The following is a 21959-nucleotide window of genomic DNA, read 5'->3' as shown; positions in this document are numbered from 1 at the left end:
GAACCGCCGTGACTGCCCGACAGCACAGAGCGCGCTTGTGGGATGGGGGGAAGATGCCTGACTAGAGAAAAGGCTGTGTTGGAAAGAGCAGGGAGTCAGACCCGTGAGGCAGGGTGAAAACATGATGAAAAGTTAACCTGGAGAGTTCAGAGAAAAGGAGGAGGAGGGTGCCACAGAGGGTTCTGAACAGGGTAGGAGCATGCTAAACGCCTCCCAGTATGACTCTTAGCCTGATTTCTTGCATTTTGGAAGTACAGGAAGAGGAACAATACTTTCTACCCGCCCAACAAAACAAAACAAGCACACAAAAACAAAACCAATTCTTGTCAAGGTAGAGGTAAAAGTCTAAGATTAACCTCAAAACGAACACTGTCGGACTCTTTTCAGTTACTTTACCAAGGAGGGGATTCACTGCCAGCAGAAACTAGGAGAAGCAGTTCTGCAGCTGATGCTTTCCCCATCATATTTGGTGAAGGACTCTAGCAGGGGTAATCTTGGAATATTAAAATCTGGAAAGCAACCTGAAGCACTGGAAACTCCTGGATGATTTCATAGATAGTGTAGATGATTTCAGCAATGGGCAGGGAGCTGTTGTTGGTAGAAGTGACAATATCAAATGCACATTCCAGAAGTTCTTTGGGATGAAATCGGTCTAACTTGCGAGGTCTGAACACACGTTCTATACAGTATCTGGAGAGAGAAACCCAGATTTCTAAGGTCATGCTTACTAGAAACAAATATACAAAAAGACATTGTTAAACAAAAAAAAGAAGAAACAAATGAAAAAAATTAACCAGTGGTAAGACCAAGAGGGCTTACAGATCGAATTGGCCAGAACAGCCTTGCCTTTTGATATAGGTTCCAGTTCCTAGTTCTGCAACTATTAAACTATGAGACATTTTTTAAAATGTCTGAAATAGAGATGAAATTACAAAAAACAATTCTACCGTAAGTGCTTACTTTCTACCCACACCTTAGGACTATAACTATTACTGGTTCACTTGCAGCTGAGAATAAAAACACATAAAGAGCTTTCATTTTGAAGACAAACTTTAAAGGATGGTGCCTCATTGACAACAATACTACTTCAATTTATGAGGACCTCAATGTTTGACTCCTGTGATATTTAAACACACAGAAAACCTCTTTCCAAGGCTGAGTGCCTGGAGGTCCTCAGCGGTCGGCATTCCTGCTGGGTTAAATCTGCTTCTCTTCAAGTAGCTTTTGTGCAATTACCTGTGTAGGCAGTTTTCACACAGAGATCATTGGCCACTTGTTCCCCCAATTAAATTTTAAAAGGGGCCACCTGTGACTGAGAACAGCCAGATGTTTTTTCAAGGAACCATTTGTGAAAATAATTAGTGATGTTGCTTGGGGGCATTTAGAAGGCACAGGAATGTCATGGTTCCCAACTGCTACATTGCTTCTGAAGGGCAGGCTGACAGGTCCTGTCACTTAAGAAAGTGATACTGCAGCTGGGCTTTGTGACAATATTCCAAGCTCAATACACTGAACCCAAAAGTCTTTACTGGGTAAGGATCATAGAAGAAAAAACATCTTCCTCAGTCTCTTTACACATCCACCAAATAGAAACTCCCATTGTTTCTTACCTTTTTAAATTCAGTATATTATTTCTTGCCACATATCTTGCAAAAGGAATCTGAAAGAGACACAAAGTTTTAAAAATCAATGTCATGATGTGTTAACTACCACATTCTTTTAAAAAAATTATCTTTACTGAGATAAAATTCACACACAAAGTTCACCCTTTTCAAGCATACAATTCAGTGTTGTTTTATTTTAGTATCTTCACAGGGTTGCTGTGAAGGTTAGTGGCTAGGAAAGCTAAGTTGTAGTACTCAGTTATTTCATCAAACACTAAACTAGGTATTAATATCTACAATTAATTGACTTTAAGTAAAGAAGAAAAGCTTGATGATGTGTGTGGGCTTCAATCAAGCTGAAGCCTTTAAGAGCAAAAACAGGTTTTCCAGGGAAGAAATTTCAAGACTGTGTATCAACTGCCACCTGAGTTTCCAGCCTGATGACTTGCCAGCCCCCAAAATCATGTAAGCCAATTCCATAAAATATATCTCTTTATCTACACATTCTTTTGGTTCTGCTTTTCTGGAGAACCCCAAATGACACAGTTTGCACCGGTCACCACTCACACTCCTTCTTAAAATGTCCCTGGGTGCTTAAGTCAGCACTAGACTACACTGTAAAACTGACCATCAGTCTTAGTCATTTCAGCATATTGTAAGTTTGAGAAAATTCAGTTTTAGTTATATATACTCTGCTAAATGTTTATTATTAATATATAAACTAAAATCAGTGCAAATTACTTGGTTCCCTGTGAAATTTTTTTTTTTAAGTATCAATTATGATAACAGACTCAAAATGGGGTATTATCTCTTGCAGTTACTTTTCTGATTTTCCTAAAGATCTCTTAGGAGAAATTTTTAATAGCCACCTACACATAATAACCACAATTTAGAAAGCTACTGTCAGATTGCCCCAAGAGACCCAACAAAATATCATTAATTAATGGGTCAAATTCTAAAAGGGTAATCACTTTTTATTTACCTTTTCCATTCTTTTTCTTAAAGATTTATTTATTTTTTATTTATTTCTCTCCCCCTCTCCCCCCTGCGCCCCAGTTGTCTGTTCTCTGTGTCTGTTTGCTGTGTCTTCTTTGTCCGCTTCTGTTGTTGTCAGCGGCACTGGAATCTGTGTTTCTTTTGGTTATGTCATCTTGTTGTGTCAGCTCTCTGTGTGTGCAGCGCCATTCCTGGGCATGCTGCACTTTGTTTTGCGCTGGGCAGCTCTCCTTCCGGGGTGCACTCCTTGCACATGGGGCTCCCCAGCGTGGGGACACACCTGCATGGCAGGGCACTCCTTGCGTGCATCAGCACTGTGCATGGGCCAGCTCCACACGGGTCAAGGAGGCCTGGGGTTTGAACCGCGGACCTCCCATGTGGTAGATGGATGCCCTAACCACTGGGCCAAGTCTGCTTCCCCTTTTGCATTTGAACAGCTCACAGAAAAGGAGTTGATGTCTAGAAATTTACACACTAGTTTCCCTATATTTAGGGAATAGAAGCCAATTTTAAATACAATAATACAGCTATATAAATGTTTGTAATACTACCCATTCTTTAGCAAAGCCGAAATGCTGAATATCCTATTTATTTACTCCTAACTTAAAATAATTCCAAACCACTTTACTGTTTAAGAAAAAGAAGCCAAGAATATAGAAGAAATTTCCTCTTGAACAATAAAAGCAAAACATGCTTTTGCAATAAGCCACACAACACAGATATGAAAAAAAGAAAACACTTTGATTCCATGGCCCCCTCCAGAAAAATTAAGTTAAAGGCTTAAGTGTATTTTTTGACACCTTACTCTATGGTGATACAAAGGAGTTGGTGTAGAGGATCATTTATGTACATGTTTAAACCTACATAAACTATGTGCACACAAATACACACAGTGTACATTATATCTGTACCCAGATTTTTAAAAAACGTTTTCTATATAACAAAAATGGGATATTAGATGTTCCTTTGAAACTTGCTTATTTTCCAGTTAACAGTATATCACAGATATTCCTACAGATCAAATATAGATATGGATATATCCAAATATATACATATATTTGACTTTATACATATATAATAAACATATGCATTTGAGCATATAAAAGTAAAAATCTAAATTTTCTTTTTAATAGTTGCCATAATATTGATGCAATTAATTATTCAACTATTTTCCTACTGATAAACATGCAGTTTTCAGTTTTTGTTTACCACAAAAATACTTTTAACCCGTATAAGTAATGTGTTTTATTTCTTTGGATAAATCTCTGTGGGACTGCTGATTCAAATGATATAGTATGTGCATTTAATATTTTTTTACTTTATTAAATACTTTCAGATTACTTTTCTAAAAGATTTGGTAATTACATTCACATCAGTAATGTATGAAAGTACCTATTGCCTTGTACCCTTGCTATCCCTGGATGATATTAATTTATATATTTTTGCCAGTCTTATGGGTAAAGTTGATATAGCTTTGATTTGCATTTATTATTATTAGGCTAAAATCTTTTCAGATATTTGTCAGCCATGTACATTTTCTCTTCTGAGAACTACCTGGTTGTAATCTTTCCTTATTTCTCTTTAAAGCTGATGTCCAAAAAAAACCCCAAAACAATTTTTAAGTGCTCTCTGAATGCTAGGTATGAAACCCTTGTCTGATGTATGAGTTGCATGTTTTCTTCCAGCTTACTGTGCAGTGCTACAGATGTGCTTCTTAGCAGCCAACACCATGTGAATGAAATGACTGCTAAGAATGGTGCTGCTAAAGGGAAGCCCTGGGAGGTCAGAAGAAAGCAAGCAGGAGAAAAATTCACCATGCCCAGAGTCAGAAATATTTGCTGTTACAAGAATTTAATTATCTTAGACATTAACATGTTAAGATGTTACCAAAGATCTGGCGAGAAGCAAAGGAAAAAAACTACACTTATCTGTCTGAGTTGTCTAGGTTAACTTGGCTGGGACCATTAAGTGGAGCTCAGCACTGAGGTGCAGATGAGGCACTTGGAATGCAGGCTCTGGTTTCTAGGGCCATTGCAAGCCACTTGTGCTATTAGCAAGGTAGATGAATGTAGGGTCAAATGTTTACTTAATTCCAATTATGCTCTCACACTAGTAACTCCCTTAAGAATAAGTTTCTTAAAAGGTGACGTTTGGAAATTAAGCCTAGTGACAAAGATGATCAGTAAGGGTACTCCTTTAAAAGGGACACCATCACTGCGTCCCGCCTGCCAGCAAGCATCTCCAGCCTCACCCGCAGGTCGAAAGGAAGCATCACCAGCATCCCACTGTGATCCATGAATAAGGCGGCTTCATTGTGCTCATATATTTGCCTATTTCGGGGAAGCAGCAGCGGAGTACATAATTCAACAGCTCCTACGTCAAATAAGAAAAAATAATCACCAGGTTCTCATTCTTCCTAGAAAGCAACTTAAAATGAACACAAATCTGATAGTTAAGTAATCTGCCACTGGGACTGTTGAAATCATCATCATTTTATCTTCCTTCAATTGTCTAAACTAATAATGGAGAGCTCATCTAGATTAAGTTTGTCAATTTAGTCCTACTTCTGACTCCATAAACCAGCTGTAGTTTGGTAGCAAGGTTATAAATCTTCAAAGCAGTTTCTCAAAAACCTTACCTGTAAAACTGAGCTTAAATTTTACATTATATCAATTGCTTGTAACTGAACTTTGAAGTAAAATATGGTTGTATTAAAATTCACTAACACTACTTTTTTTCTTTCTTTTTTTTTTTTGCAGTAACCGGGATCAGGGATTAAACCCAGGACCTCGTGTGTGGGAAGCTGGCGCTCAACATTGAGCCACACTGGCTCCCCTGATTTGTTTTTTCCATTTGTTTTGCTAGTTGTTTGTTTTTGTCTTTTATAAGAGGCACTGGGGAACGAATCCAGGATGTCTCATATAGGAAGCAGATGCTCAACTGCTTGAGCCACATCTGCTCTCCAGCACTACTTTCTAATGATGAAGAAACATCTTTTGAGAAGGAATAAGATTTTTTTAAAAAAGGACATACCATGCCTTTTAAAGATGCGGATGATGGTTTCACACACATGTTGCTGTATCTTGGCCGTATGGATTGAGAAGCTGCCCTAAAATATGACCAATTAAAATAATATTATCAAAGCTTAATCAAAGAGATGCCCTAAAATATTAATATGTGGATTGCAATACGTTCTACACAAAAAAGATGTCAATGAGTCAGTCTATCTCCGAACAAATTTGGGGAGAAGAGACCGCATGTCTTGCAATGCATCCTGCCTCAAAATGCACGCCCTTACTTTTCCAGAAAAGGAAAGGCTGCCTGAGTTCCAAGTCCAAGCTCTTAATCACTTTTCTATATGCCTTTCAGAGAGAGTTAATCAAATATAAAGGACCTTTATATTTGAAGACTGGGAGTCTCAGCAGTACTATGGAGAGATCAAATAACCCAATGGCATCAGGCTCACTCCCACATATTTTGGGTGATTCATAGTAAGCACTTTAAAGCTATGTGACATTTACATAGTATGTAGAGGAAATGAAACTTCTTTTTTCTTATTACAAAAATAATCCCATTTCACTAAAATTTAGAAAGAGAGGAACGAAGAGAAAAAATAAAGAAAATCACCGATAACCCTGCAAATATCTAATATTGATGAGCAGTAAAATGCCATTTGGCATTTAATATCTATACTGGTCTTTCACAAATTTTACCTCTACTTTCTCTACTACTCTTTAAAAATTGTCATATTTTAAGCATACGGAAACATAGAGATTACACCAAATATCTGTGTGCCCACTTCCCAGCTTTATTAAATTTTAACACTTTGCTATATTTCAGACAACCTTATCCCTCACCCTTTTTTTTTTAAAGAAATAAAATGTTGAAGGTTCCCAGATGTGGCTGTGCCTCAGAAACCACCTGGAAGGTTATATATATATAATTCTGAAGTGCCTCACACAGGAAGATTCTGAGTCACTAGAATCTAGGGCCTGAGCATCTATAATACTCTAAGGCCTTCCAGGTGATTCTGATGTATTACTGTATTACTTGATCTGAATTTGAACTGGGTGGATGTTTTAGGCTCTGGACAGCTGGGCCAGGGCTCAGATCCTAAAGGCACTTCTTTTTTTTTTTCATTTAAAAACAATTTATATTTATTTAAGTATATGTTTATGAACATACATAAACAATAACTATATAATAAATGTTATGAACTGTAGCAGTTTGATATGGTTATGAATTTCAAAAATAGATACTGGATTATGTTTGTAATCTGCTCTGCACCTGGGTATGATTAAGTTATGATTAAGGCTTTGCTTGGGCTACATCATTAGGGCATTGATTCTCCACCCCTTGGTGGGTGGGGACTCACAGATAAAAGACATAACAAAGGACAAGAGTTGAGGGTTTTTGATGTTGGAGTTTTGATGTTGGAGTTTGATGCTGAAGCCTTAAGCTGGAACCCCAGGAAGTAAGCTCACAGAGGAAACAGAAGCCAGCCCCAGGAAGAGAGGAACCCTAGGAAGAAGCAAGCCCTAGAAAGCGAGGAACCCTGAAACCCGAGAGAAGCAAGATCCTGCAAGAGAGGAACCCAGGAAGCCTGAACCCTCACAGACATCAGCAGCCATCTTGCTTCAACATGTGAAAACAGACTTTGGTGATGGAAGTAACTTATGCTTATTGTTTGTTATCTGTAGGCTCCCACTCCAAATAAATACCTTTTTATAAAAACTAACCAATTTCTGGTATTTTGCATTAGCACGCCTTTGGCTGACTAATACATGAACTTACAGAACAAACATGCATAATACCACACAGGGCTCCCATACATCACCTCACACAAATACCTTGCATTGCTGGAGATTTTAGTAACAAATTACGAAAAGGCCTCATCAAAGTATTACTACTAACTATAGTTCATCTGTCTAAATGCACTGCTTCTTAATCTTTTAGGTGGGTGAGGAAGGCGAGTGGGTTAAGAACTCCCGTAAGTGATTAACAGTGTAGTACTTCTTCCTGGAATAATGCAGATACATAAATCTTGCATATACTCTTTGAAGTTTCACAGACATCAGACTAAGAACTAATATTGGTGGCATTAAAGGAATGTTAGGAATAAGGGAGGGACTGACTCCTTTCTGTGACCAGGCTAAGCTCTCTTTGGGAAGTCTGGCTTAAGCTCACCTTCAGGATGTCGCTGTCGTAGGTGTAATCGATGGCAGGAGAGATGCGCTGGGAGAAGATCTGGGCCATCATGGTGCGATAGGCCTTCCCATCCACATTGGCCAGGGTGTGGTGCAGCACTTCATGCAACTCCGATTCCTCCATCTGTGGAGGGGGAAGCAGCTCACTCTTGAGCAGTTCTGTGGCTGTGGGCCGCTTGGCTGGATCATGGTTCAGGAGCCAGGAGATGACAGATTTCTAGAAGAAAACCCAGGCATGCCACTGAGGGGCTATGATGGGAAATTCCCAGGAATTCTCCTGACAGCTCAGTGATTAGTTCAGGCCAAAGAAAAGATACCACAATTCTTGTATGTAATGGTCCATTTCAACTGGTATTTCTGAAATCTCTGTATTTGTCATTTTTCTCCTCTGTACTTTATCATGGCCACAGAATTGTGCAGGATTGTAAAAAGTATTTATTAAAAGATGGAGGCTGTTTTATATTTTATTGTCACAACCAACCAAAAAATCCTCAACTCAACAAATATACAGAAGCACTACTAGCTTAGGCCTGATCAATACAAATTATTGTGTAAAAAAAGATGTTAGAACATGAAACAGCTTTAGATGTCTAATTTTAGTAAATATCGTGATGCATATTAGCTGCTGGAATCCTTAAGGTAATGTAAAACATTTTTTTCTTCTCCATTTATTTGTACTAATAACATTCCCTTGAATTCTTCTGATTTGTGTTTCTCATTTGTTATACCTTCACATTAAGCAGGGAATCATTTGAAGGCAATCTAAGCTTTTGAACAGTTCCTTAATGATTCCTAATTCTCTTGTTTATAAGGAGTTAGAGGAATATTTAAAGGACCAGAAAACGTCAGTTTCTGAACAAAGCTTATTAAACATTTTCTAATTATACGTCTTTAAAATACTTTCCCCTCCATATCCTATCCATGTCTTAGGCTGAAATAAAAACATACCTAATTGCTTTTTGTGTGATGTGGTAGTTTTCTATTATAATGGAAAAAAACTGAAAACTGACATGATGTAACTTAGATGAAAATTTATTTTGAGTTAAAATGATAAAAAACAGTAACACCCAATTTAGCAAAATAGACATGTAATACTGCTTATTTTCTCTGTGTGTGTGTGGCAAAAACTGTATTATTCTTAGCCTAGAAGCCTTTTCTATGTTGCTGCCTTTCAGTTGGAAAGCAATGATGTCAGTAGTGGCTGTAGTGCCAATTTTTTTACAGTCTAAACTCAAGCCCTCAAGGATACCTAATAAACATGTAATGATAGGAGAACAATTGTCATTGTGAGTTGCTCTTGTGTTTGTAGTTTAATGAAGTTCCTATGCTATGACAGCTGTTGACATGTGGAAATACTATTACTGACCTTGGTACAGATAAAGGCTGTGACATGAACATTTACTTATAACATCCAGAAACAAAGCAAATGATTCCATTCAAATAAGAAACATGACTACATATTTTCTAATGGTCCTTTACTATTTAAATATATGAGGCAGAAGGAGTACTGTGGTGGTTTGAGTCTTTTGTGGACCCCCAAAAATTATGTCCTAGAGCTAATCCATTCCTGTGAGCATAAACCTATTGTAGGTGGAACCTTTTGATGAAAGTACTTCCGTTAAGGACCTTTGACCAAATTATGTGAGCCAGAGTGGGTTATAATCCTCTTACTGGAGTCCTTTATAAATGTAGGAATAAAAAGGCATAGAGGGAATGAATAAATTGAGTAGAATTTGGAAAAAAATAAAAAATAAAGTGTTGAGACCCCCCCAAAAAAAAGAAAAGAAAAGAAAAAAATTACACATCCTGTAAAGACTTTAGATAAAATATGACATCATTTTGGAAGGAATTGTAGACTTCTTCAGGCTTTCCCTGGACAACTAACAAAATGATGATGATGGACAAGTGTCATTCCAAAAAGCAAGGAGTATCTGCAATTGCAAGCAAAACAATTCCTTCCATCTGCCCCCTAATATCTAAGTTCCCTCTCAGCCTAAAACAGAGTAGACATTATCCCAAATCCCTCAAGACTGAGGATTGAACAAATATAATCAGGGAGTGTAATCAGGGACCAAAATAGATTTATTGCAGATATTATCTTGTGTTAATGGAAGAACTCGTAACATTGATGTAAAGATAGTGGTTGCCAGGTGTTCAGAGCAGAGGGTGAGGGATGGATAAACGGAACACAGGACATTTTTAGGACAGGGTACTACCGTGTTGCATACATGACATTACACATTTGTTAAAGCCCATGAAACTGATACAATACCAAGTGTAAACCATAATGTAAACACAGACTTTGGTCAGTAGCAGTACTTCAGTGTTGGTGCACCAACCGTAACAAATTTACCAGACTAATATGAGAAGTCAAAAATAGGGGAAATTATGTGTATGTGTATAGGCAGGCAAGGTCATACGGTAATTCCCCTTAGTTCGGTGTATTTTCTCTGTAAATCTAAAACTTCTCTAAGAATAAAATTTATTATTAAAAAAAAAAAAAAAGGCACAGAGGGAAGTGGACTTGGCCCAATGGATAGGGCATCCGTCTACCACATGGGAGGTCCGCAGTTCAAATCCCAGGCCTCCTTGACTGGTGTGGAGCTGGCCCATGCACAGTGCTGATGCACACAAGGAGTGCTGTGCCATGCAAAGGTGTCCCCTGCATAGGGGAGCCCCACGCACAAGAAGTGAGCCCCATAAGGAGAGCCACCCAGCGCAAAAGAAAGCGCAGCCTGCCTGAGAATGGCGCTGCACACACGGAGAGCTGACAAAAGATGATGCAACAAAAAAGAAACACAGATTTCCGGTGCCACTGATAAGGATCGAAGCGGTCACAGAAGGGGGGAGGGGAGAAATAAATTAAAAAAAGGCACAGAAACAGAAAAAAGCAGCAGAGACAAGATAGAAAAAACTCCTAGAAACTGAGAGAGAAGGTCCAGGGGCCAGAAGCTGAAATCAAAGGAAAGGAGAAGCTGGCCACTGAAGCCAGAAGCTGAAAGCAACAAGGCCATTGTGCCTTCACATGTGCCTGACCGCCCACAACTGCAGCTTGGGGAGAAAGCATCTCCTGATGAAACCCTGATTTGGACATTTTTCTCAGCCTCGAAACTGTAAGCTGTTAAACTACTAAATTCCCATTGTAAAAGCCAACCCATTTCTGGTATATTGCCTTGGCAGGCTTTAGCAAACTAAAACAGATACATAGAGCCAGAAATGAGTCTTGTTAAACACTACTGAATTACGAACATTAATGTTAGTTTTTTTTTTTAATGGGTTATGTCTTAAAAAAAAAAAAATTATTTATCCCCCCTCCCTCCATTGTCTGCTCTCTGTGTCCATTCGCTGTGTGTTCTTCTGTGTCTGCTTGTATTCTCATTAGGTGACTCTGAGAATTGATTGGGGACCTTCAGGAGTGGAAGAGAGGCGATCATTCTCTTGTGCTACCTCAGCTCCCTGGTCTGCTGCATTTCTTTTTTTTTTTTTATGCGGGCTCCTCCAGGCAGAGAGAGCCTACCCTATATATATATATATATATATATATATATTTTTTTTTTTTTTTGTCTTTATTTTTTTAATGTTACATTAAAAAAACATGAGGTCCCCATATACCCCCCACCCCCTTCCTCCCACTCCTCCCCCCATAACAACAACCTCTTCCATCATCATGAGACATTCATTGCATTTGGTGAATACATCTCTGAGGACAGCTGCACCTCATGGTCAATGGTCCATACCATAGCCCACACTCTCCCGCAGCTGACCCAGTGGGCCATGGGAGGGCATACAATGTCCAGTAACTGTCCCTGCAGCACCACCCAGGACAATTCCAACCCCAGAAAATGCCCCCACATCACATCTCTTCTTCCCACTCCCTACCCCCAACAGCCACCATGGCCACTTTCTCCACACCAATGCGACATTTTCTTCAATTACTAATCACAATAGTTCATGAATATGCATTTCTTATTATCTCACCTCTGTGTCTCTTTTTGTTGCTTCATCTTGCTGCGCCAGCTCTCCATGTGGGCCAGCAATCTTGCACGGGGCAGCACTCTGTGTGGGCCAGCTTGCCTTTACCAGGAGGCCCTGGGTATCAAACCCTGGACCTCCTATATGGTAGACGGGAGCCCAATTGCTTGAGCCATATCCACTTTCCATATTTAATTCTTTCATTTTACAGGTGAGGAAAGTTAAATTCCAAAAAGATAAAGTGATATGTCCATACAGATACATAGCCAATAAACAAGAAATAGCAAATTAATACACTGTTCTATCTAGATTTCTGTTTTCAATGTTAATAATTTAAATAAGGGGGAAGCAGATTTGGCTCAATGGATAGAGCGTCTGCCTACCACATGGGAGGTCCAGGGTTCAAACCCAGGACATCATGACCTGTGTGGTGAGTAGGCCCACTTGCAGTGCTGATGTGTGCAAGGAGTGCCATGCCACGCAGGGGTGTCCCCTGTGTAAGGGGGCCCCACGTACAATGAGCGTACCTCATAAGGAGTGCTGCCCTGTGCAAAGAAGGTGCAGCCTGCCCAGGTGTGGCACTGCATACATGGAGAGCTGACAGAGCAAGATGACGCAACAAAAAGAGACGTAGATTCCTGGTGCCACTGACAAGAATCCAAGTGGACACAGAAGAACACACAGCGAATGGACACAGAGAGCAGACAACAGGGTGGGGGGAAGAGAAATAAATAAAAAATAAATCTTAAAAAATATATAAATAAATCAACAAAGGACTTTGCCTTGATCATAATTGTGAATGAAACTCAGTTTATGGATGAAACTTCTATATGACAAGAGAACTAACACTTTGGAAGGAGTTCTCACAAAGACTAACAATCAGCACTAAAAGAGAAGACACACTAGAAGCACAACACACAAATTCACTAACAATATTCTTTCTTTTTAGCTGCAAGTCTAATTTATGACATGATTTACATATACACTCTCTGATATTTATGGTGTTGAGAAATTATTTTGCTTTAAAATTTTGTAGCATCAAATTGTCTAGAAAATTCAACCCTCCCCTTTATAATTTGAGCTACTTCAATTACAAACCAGAACAAAAGTATAGTTTTGAATGATTTTTTTTTTCTTAAAGTTCCAAGCTTTATCTGAAACAATGAGCTGTAAAAGCATTCTTTTTCTTTCAATAGCTTCAGCCAAGGGTCTAAATAGCACTTCAAAAGCACAATGAACCACACAAAAGAACCCTCCTGTAGTTTGTTAATTTTCTATGCCAGCCCTTGGCATTTTTATGATGTATTTCAAGTCTAATAATATTTTAGGTGCTTTATCTCTTGAGTTCCCCCGCCCCAACATTATTCCCAGGACACAAGAGAATGAGTGTGGCAGAAGATTACTAACTGAAAAAGAAGAAAAACAGTAATTAAAACCCAAGATGGAAAACACAGTAATTAAAGCATCAGAAAATTACCTGCTTTGTATGTTCTCCATCATCGAAGTCTTCTGGAAACTTAGGTGAAGTGGGCTAAAAGGATATTATATTCAAATCAGCAAATCCTTGCCAGACTGTGACAGTGAAAGCATTTGTTCACCACGAGTAATAAAATAAAAAACAGAAATAAAAATTTGCTAACAAGGGAAGACTGAGGTGATAACCTTCTTGAAACCCAATGTCCATGCTTCCAAATATACACCTATCATTTTAATACAAACATTATTCAAAAGACAGCTTAGGTTTATAGAAAGTACCTTATCTGAGGACAAAGTATTTTAAAGTCTGTTTTTTCAGAGAAAGATAAAGTAGCTTTATTAAACACATAGATGAAAAAAGGCAAAGCAGCAAATCACCAACATGTAGTAAGAGAAAAACACTAACTTTAAAGCTCTACCTCCCCCAAAGTCTCCAAAGCTCTCAATCTTCCGTTAACTGGAACTACAATTATAACATTAACTTGACTGTTTAGATACTCTTGAAATGAGGGAACACACATGCATTTTAGATTTAAAGAAAGGACATCAAGGACAATCATGTAAGAGCAATCTCAAATTAGGCAAGGATACTTTACCTATTTCTTTACTACATGAATACAGTTGTCCATGCTATAGTGGTGGTAAAATAATTCAACTGTTTTCCAAAATATCTAGTGGAGTATTTTTAGTTAGGCCATGTGTGATTTCACCTCCTGTTTCACTCTGCTCAGGAAGAAGTTGGTTCTCCATGCAAATTGCTTATGAATATCTGAATCTAAATGACTCTCACCTAAACATTACTCTCCACTTAGATGTTATTGCCATTTTCCAATAGGCATCCTTGCTCTCACACAATATAACATTAGTTCCTTTTAGTTTGGGCAATAATGGAGGCAAAGGATTAATCCCAGAACACAAAGGAAGATTTCAGTGTGGCGGGGAAGAAAGAGTAAGTTCAATTCAAGTGGTTGATACTTTCCTCAGGTCTTTTTTTTACATCTGATTATTGTGGTATTCTTTAGGCATTACCACACTGGGTCCATTCAGCAGTAATCTTTAATTTCTAGAAGTAAATTGTCATAATCCTTATTGTTTATTCCTTTTGCTTTAACTGTTTTGATAAAACCTAATATTTAAAATTCCTTCTTTGCTTTATTACCAAGAATGAAATCTCTCAGAATAATTTTTTAAAAAATAACTATAACTAGCGATTTCTACAGGGAAGATTTCCAAAAACAAACAAAACTGTGGAAAGTTTTTCATCCCTGGAGGCGCATAAGTAGAAGCAGATTTTCACTCACTAAAAATACAGAAAAGAGACAATAAGATCCCTTCTAGGTCTTTGGCCACCAAACTGCTATTTTAAGAACTTAAGTGAAGTGACTTCTCCTGCTTAGAAAAATGTTTCCCTGTAAATAGATGAACTAGTTAGCCTGGCATGTCTCAAGAAATGAATCACTAAATTTACAGTGGGATACCCTCTTCTATACTATTAACACCAGAAAAATACCTCACCTTGAATTAGGATTTTCATGCTAGGATTCAGGTTACCGGAAATTTATGCAAAGAAATATCTGATACATACATCTCTGAGTTGGTTGAGAACAAAGATCCTTTCTGAGGCTGTGACCATGGGATGATAGGACATCTCAAAGAAGATGATACCCAGGCTGAAGAGATCTACCTTCTGAAGGGAAAAAAAACCTGTATTTAAAGAGCCTTGATATGAAAGTTTAATTTACCAGGGATTACACTGGGATATGCACTGTTAGCTTGAGGGAATATAGTTGGCATAAATGAAAAAACAAACCACACTAGAAAAACTGGATGATTTGTTCTATAAAATTACAAATATAAAGCTAAAATGATATTTTAGACTTAGATATTGATAAAACATTTGGTGTGACTTCTGTCAACATTTGCCTTGAAAATTAATTGTAACTGGTTTAGCTATATTCACAAATGTAGATAGCAATACTAGCTGAAGAATGAAAATGATAAGCTAAAAGAAAAAGGACAACCAAGATGCATCATTAGAAAGTGCTTTGCTTGCATCTTTACTAATCCTTTCAAACGTGAAACAAATCAGGTGGCAGACTTGGCCCAGTGGATAGGGTGTCCGTCTACCACATGGGAGGTCTGCGGTACAAACCCCAGGCCTCCTTGACCCGTGTGGAGCTGGGCCATGTGCAGTGCTGATGCGCACAAGGAGTGCCCTGCCACGCAGGGGTGCCCCCCACATAGGGGGGCCCCACGCGCAAGGAGTGCACCCCGTAAGGAGAGCTGCCCAGTGCAAAAGAAAGTGCAGCCTGCCTAGGAATGGTGCCGCACACAAGGAGAGCTGATACAACAGATGACACAACAAAAAGAAAACACAGTTCCCATGCCGCTGACAACAACAGAAGCGGACAAAGAAGACGCAGCAAATAGACACAGAGAACAGACAACTGGGAGGGGGGAGGGGAGAGAAATAAATAAATAAATCTTTTAAAAAAATTTGCAAGAATATTTTTCAATATTACGTCATTTTTCTAAAAGAGGTTCCTAAAACATAATTTTAACATACAGTATTTATCTGGATTTTTAAAATCATTTATTGAATCAGATCCCTGTTTTTAAACATTTAGTTATTTTTCATTATTATAAATAATGCTGTGATGAGTCCCTTTTACATAAATCTTTTGGACATCCCTCATTGGTTCCTTTGGATAACCTTCTAGAGTTACAACTGCTGAGCCAAAGAACAGAGCACATCTCAGGATTCATGACACTGCCATACTGACTTCAGAAAGATGACACTAAATGTGCCTGCCTATGCCCTGGTGTTTGCATGTCTGTCTCCCCATACCCTCATCCTCACTTTTGTTGAGTACTTGGAGGACTGTTTCTACTTTAGATATTTTTATGTCACTGCCAATGCACCCTGTCAGAAGCAAAACCCAGGCTTGAGTTTCTACTGCAAGTTTAAGAATAGGCTTTGATATACATTTCCTGCTACTTTTAAAAAAATTTAGCTCTACACTCTTGTCCTAGGTGATCTCACCCAGTCTCATGGCTTTAAATCCTATCTGTGTGCTGATGACTCTCAAATTTATACTTCTGACTCTGACCTTTATCACTGAACTTTTAAATCCTGGATCTCTAAACCACCTACTGGGCATCTCTAAACAGATAACTCACGAGGCATTTCAAACTCAGTATGTCTTAAATTGAATGTTCTTGCCATCTTCTTCTAACTCACGTATCTTTCCTCTAGGTTTCCTCAGCTCAGTCAACTAAGATTACTTCAGGCAGAAACCAGAGCACTACACGTTTTTTCCCTCATTTCCTCACCTCACAATCACTCCCTTGGGAAGTTCTGTCCATTCCCCTCATATCAGCACACTTCTCTCCATCTCTGTTGCTACCACTCTATCTCCAGCTACCAGCCTCTCCACCTGGATTTCTGCAAAGCCTCTTGGCAGCTGCTTGGGAAGACTTTTGTTCAAGATTCTTCAATGGCTCCCTATGCATTCCAGATAAAATTCACACTCCTGTTGTGTGCTAACCTGGCCCTGCAAGCTCTGACTGCCTTCTTCTGCAGTGTCACTGAGCCTCTGGCCACCTGTTGCTTACCAGACTAGTTATGCTAGCCTTCTCTGAGTCTCTTAATCTGCCAAGCTCTCTTTCACCCAGGATCTTCTCTTTACGCATGCCGCTCCTCTGCTTCACCCCTTTTCCCTGAGGTGTACCTCCACCCCCAACCTTGCATGGTTTGTCCTTCTCATCCTTTATCCTTGGGGAGCCTTTTCCTATCAGCCTCTCTAAAGAGATGCCCTCAAATTGTTCTCCTGTCCCTGGACCCCATTTCTTTTCTTCTTAGTACTTAACACAATTCATGATTATTTCTTTTGTTTTTGACTTGTTTATCATGTTTCACCCACTTCTGTATAAGCTCCCTGAGGGAAGGGACCACATCTCTCTTACTCATTTTGCCTGACGTGTTCCCTGTGTTCCTGGTTCCTGGCTGGGGGTGTTCCTGGAATAGGAGTAGGTTCAAATATTCTTTTGATGGATGGATGGACAGTAAGCTTCTTGACAGCTATGGTGCGGCTTCCTTCACCATGGCCCCTGAACAGAACAGACTTTCTCTCTCTCTCTACATTTATATTTATGCTTTATATATATGTTGAATGAGTAAGTGAATGCTCATAATTATTTCAGCTGGTAGCCAAATCCTAAATGCTGTGATCTTCATGTTCTTACTATTATCTCACTCTTAAAACCTTTACTTCCCCCATAAAGGTTTCCCCTTTACCTGGTTGTATGCAGATTTGGTGCTTCCCTGGACCTCTGGGCTTACGTATAAGGCAGTGCCAACCATTCCAGTCAAATGACCTATGTAAAGGAAGGCAGAGGGAAAGTTTTCCAGCAACAGGACTCACGGTTAAGGCAAATTTTTATTAAAAAGAAAAAAAATTAGCACTAAAGCATGACATGTAACCATCTGTTTATTGTTCACACTACTCACTAAAAGAAGTGGCATACATTTTACAAAAATGATTAACCACAGGTCACACATTGCCCCACACAAGGAGGTCTCTGCTGTCACAGTGAAAGGTCAGTGTTGGGTGAAGACAATCCCAGACAGACCAGATTGCAAGGGAGTCCCATATTACCAGCTGGGGTTAAACAGGATGTAACTGTCCACCCAGCAGAGGCAATTATTCAAGTAACTTAAGCTCTAATGTCATAGAGGTCTGAAGAACAAGTAACACAGTGAAAAGGGGAAAAAAAAGCATTTTCATAATTTTACTATTTTAATGCATAATTACCACTTGCTTTAGAATAATCTTTATAAACAAGATATAGAATTCGGGTTAAGAAGTTTTTTGGTGTACGTTTAATATACTAACTAAATATACAGTGTTCTGGATTTACCTGAAGGGTCTGATTTAATTAAGTGATCTGCCTGATCGTCTTGCTTACCGTCTGCCTAAAAATGCAAATAAACCAAATATCAAATTAAATGTTATATTACTCCCTAAGAACGGCTTATCCATTTCTAAATGAAGACTGAGCGCAAATATTACATGTAAGTCATAATGATTGTAATAATACTCCTTGTAAGTTTGGTTTGGTTAACCCACCAATAACAAGGTCACAGGAAGCTCAATGAAATCATGTGGGAGAAGGGCAAGGCACAGTAGAACTCTTTCCTCAGCGCAGAAACACTGGAAAGTTTATAGAAACAATTTTTTTTCATATTGAAAAGGCCAAAACAAAATCTATTTACTAGGAAAAGTGATAGTAAATTAAAAACAAACAAACAAACAAAAACCCAACCCACTGCAACAGACTCTTTCTCATTGATGTTAATCTTTCAAGATCAGTTTTCACTCTTCTTTTCTAGAGGCTGGACACCAACTTCCGCTCTTACCGCTAGCTCTTCTTGGTAGCCTCACTTTCCTCTACTGTCTCTGTAACAGCATTGTCTTGGGCATTACCCAAAATTGCCATTTTTATATCATCACTCTACCTGCGTCCTCATTTTATCTTGCTTTATCAACCTTTGAGGTAGGCACTAGTTAGTATTAGGCACATTTTACATACAAGACACTGAATGGTTAACTAACTTGTTGAAGGTCACACTACAAAGAAGTCCCAGTCCGTGGGACTCTAAACTCTTCTTACGCAGCTCACTGCACCACAGCCTTGTCTGGATGGAGCTAATCTGTAGTGTGGGATCACTTTCCCATCGGATGGTTCCTGCATAGTTGTGGCACTCTTCAACATGCTCTGGTCAGGACCACGTCCTTACTGTCTCTTTCCCACTCTTTCCTCTCTGCTCCTTCTAACCTACCTTCTCGGTTAGTCTCTATGGTTGTTCCCACCACTAATCAAACCCTATTTTCCTTTTCTGACCCTTTGAATTAACTTCACTTACTATGTATTTTGGTGGCTAATAACTCCAGCCTACGGTGTTAAGTAAAACACTTCCTCTGGCACTTTGGGCCTGCCATCTCCATGACCCCTTGACCTTCCAGTCTCCCTCTTCCTGTTCCCCTACACCTCTTAGTTTCAGCCAACCAGACAACAAGCTGGTCTTCAGACAACCCACATCTGCTCACCCCAGGCCCTTTGCTTGTGCTGCTCTTTCTATCTGGAATTCCCAGCCCTGGCACCAGCATGCCCTGACCTCAATCTCTGCGTAATGGGCTTCCAGACATCCTTTTAGGCCCCTATGAAATGCCATTTTCTTTATACAGCCTTTCTTGATCCTTACAACCACATGTAAATTTTCTCCTGTCTTTCAACTTTTAGGTCATTTTTCTTACTTTATGTTATTTAGCCTTGTAGGCTAAACAAATACTCTCCTAGGCTGTGAAGAATGAATACCTTCTGAATTATATGCTGTCTAGAACTGGTTTATTTTTTGAACCAACTGAAAGGACCTTGTGTGTAAAACATCCAGTCCAAGACCTGGCATGTTAGACCAAAATACCGAATTATCTCATGAAATAATATATGCTTTTGACCTAAATATCATCCACAAGCCAATCATTTCATTTCCCTCACATATACTGCATTACTATTTCTATATCCACAATTTCAAAGCCTAAAAAAATCACTTGCAATTTGCCCTTTCAGCCTTACATAATTTCCTAAGGATTATATAGCAGAGTTCAGTGACCTCATAATCTTGTCTTCTAACACTTTCAGGATTATGAAGGCATGGGTCTCTTTTCAGTTACAGTCTAATTTTAAAAATACTCACAGCAAAGGCTAGATGGTCTGTTGCCAAACCAAAATCACCTATTTTCACATGGTCGTCAGAATCCAAAAAAATATTGACAGGCTTCAAATCTCTGTGAATCATTCCCTGTTGGAAGACACAAAAGAAACCAACCCTTGTTTCCCAATCATAATTTATAGTTCTTTCTGTTTCCTAAGTTGAGAGGTCAATGTAGTGATGAAAACCCAATGAGGTCCCTTCCCATGGAAGAGCTTGGTCCAGGCTTTCTGGCCTCTGCAATGCCTCCTGATGGTCCTGCCAGTGGCCTTTCTATCATCTCCCAGTTCGATCTGGGGTGGTCTTGATCAGGTCAAATCCAAATCCCAACATGGCATACAAGGACCCCTCTGCCAGGTTCACCAACTTACCCTCCTTTCTGCTGAATCACAAAAAATTCTGGTTGAGAACACAAACAGCATTTTCATTCCTTGCCCTATTTTTTCCTTCACACCATATCCCCTGCCTAGGAAACTCTTGCCTTCCTCCACTCATCTGAACTGTATCAACATTAACAAGTGCCAACTCATGTATGAAGCCTTCTGCAGCAATTCTAACGATTCGACTTTGCATCCCCAGCACACATGGTAGATGCTCAATGTTGTATGTTTGTTTATTTTGTTTTTTCAAGTACCGAAGCTGAGACCTTGTATGTGGGAATCTGGCGCTCAACCACGGAGCCCACCAGCTCCCCTGAGCTGGTTTTTTCATTTTTTTGCTTGTTGTTTGGTTTTTTGTTTTTAGGAGACACCAGGGACAGAACATAGGAGCTCCCCTGTGGGAAGCAAGCAGGTACTCAACTGTGAGAGCCACATCTGTTCCCTCAATGATTACTTGTTATATTAACATGGCTCTCTTTCCTTCTTTTTTTTTTCTTGTTTGTTTATTATTGAAATAATGAAAATGCTCTAATAATGATTCTCTCTTTCCTTCTTGACAGCTCATAATGCTTTCTGTTTCGTGTATACTGGAAATTATTAAATGTAATAAAACACTTCATCATATGATCTTTTTTCAAACCATTACATGAAGGTAAAATTTGGCTCCTTCAAAAAAGCAGCTCTCTAAAGCATGGATTTTGTCATATACTCATTTCTCCCCATATTTCTAGGCATGGTACAGTGTTAGAAGCCCAGCAAGTGATTAGCAAATACTGAGCAAATTAAATGGAAAGGAAGAAAGCACAAAGGGCATGGATCTAGGACACGAGAGTGATAGCACAGTCATAAAGTTCTAATTGCTCTCATGAAATCAGTTTTATTTCTACCCTTGCAAATTCTGCTTCCACCAAATCATTGATAAACTATACATGTATAAAGTAAAGCCCTGGATTTTCAGTATTAATATGGTATAGCACAAACATTTGAAGGTTAAAGAAAATTGAGGCAAAGGAAAAAAATCAATGCATTTATACTGGTTAATGTACTAGACAATCCCAGTTTTAAAATCTAAGCAGTATTTCATTCTGAAGATAGGTCCATTAGCATTTACGCTGAAACGGCAATTTCTAGCTATAACGAGACATTTATACTTGTGACAAATTATGTTATTCAAAGAGTCTAGTTCCTATCCTTGCCAGATGAATTTCCATTTTCTCCATGTTCCTAGGAAGAGCAGTCTAATTCAGTCAGAATCCAGTAAGTTGGCATGTATTAATCACACCGTCACTTTATTCTAAACTACTCAACGTATCACCCTCACAACCGTCATGTTGAAATATTTCCTCCTAACCCAGGGGATTGCCCACTTTTTTCTGTAAAGGGCCAGACAGCAGTTTTAGGCTTTAGAGGCCAGACGGCCGCTGTTACAACTACTCAATTCTGCCATGGCAGTGTGAAAGCACCAAAGACAATATGTAAACTAGTAAACTAGTGAGCATGTCTGTGTTCCAATAAAATTTTATATATGAACACTGAACCTTAACTTTCTATA

The 21959-nt window shown here is 39.0% G+C and overlaps 1 protein-coding gene across 4 annotated transcripts in view; it reads right to left on the bottom strand.

Annotated features, from left to right (window-relative positions):
* EIF2AK4 (eukaryotic translation initiation factor 2 alpha kinase 4) overlaps nt 1-21959 on the bottom strand; it is a 118855-nt gene that overhangs the window by 34938 nt on the left and 61958 nt on the right. For all 4 annotated transcript variants that reach the window (XR_011648407.1, XM_058293900.2, XM_058293899.2 and 1 more), the window contains 10 exons: nt 20013-20117; nt 18176-18230; nt 17553-17632; nt 14841-14942; nt 13257-13310; nt 7788-8024; nt 5634-5709; nt 4852-4973; nt 1611-1660; nt 522-690 (listed from right to left, as the gene is read on the bottom strand). Coding sequence is in view for 3 of the 4 variants with exons in the window: in XM_058293900.2 (XP_058149883.1) it covers nt 522-690; nt 1611-1660; nt 4852-4973; nt 5634-5709; nt 7788-8024; nt 13257-13310; nt 14841-14942; nt 17553-17632; nt 18176-18230; nt 20013-20117 (1050 nt within the window). In the remaining variant the exon portion in view is untranslated. The remainder of the gene's footprint in view (nt 1-521; nt 691-1610; nt 1661-4851; nt 4974-5633; nt 5710-7787; nt 8025-13256; nt 13311-14840; nt 14943-17552; nt 17633-18175; nt 18231-20012; nt 20118-21959) is intronic.

The sequence above is a fragment of the Dasypus novemcinctus genome, chromosome 3 (genome assembly GCF_030445035.2).
Source record: "Dasypus novemcinctus isolate mDasNov1 chromosome 3, mDasNov1.1.hap2, whole genome shotgun sequence".
Classification (NCBI taxonomy): Eukaryota; Metazoa; Chordata; class Mammalia; order Cingulata; family Dasypodidae; genus Dasypus; species Dasypus novemcinctus.
This window is presented reverse-complemented; position numbering and strand designations above follow the sequence as displayed.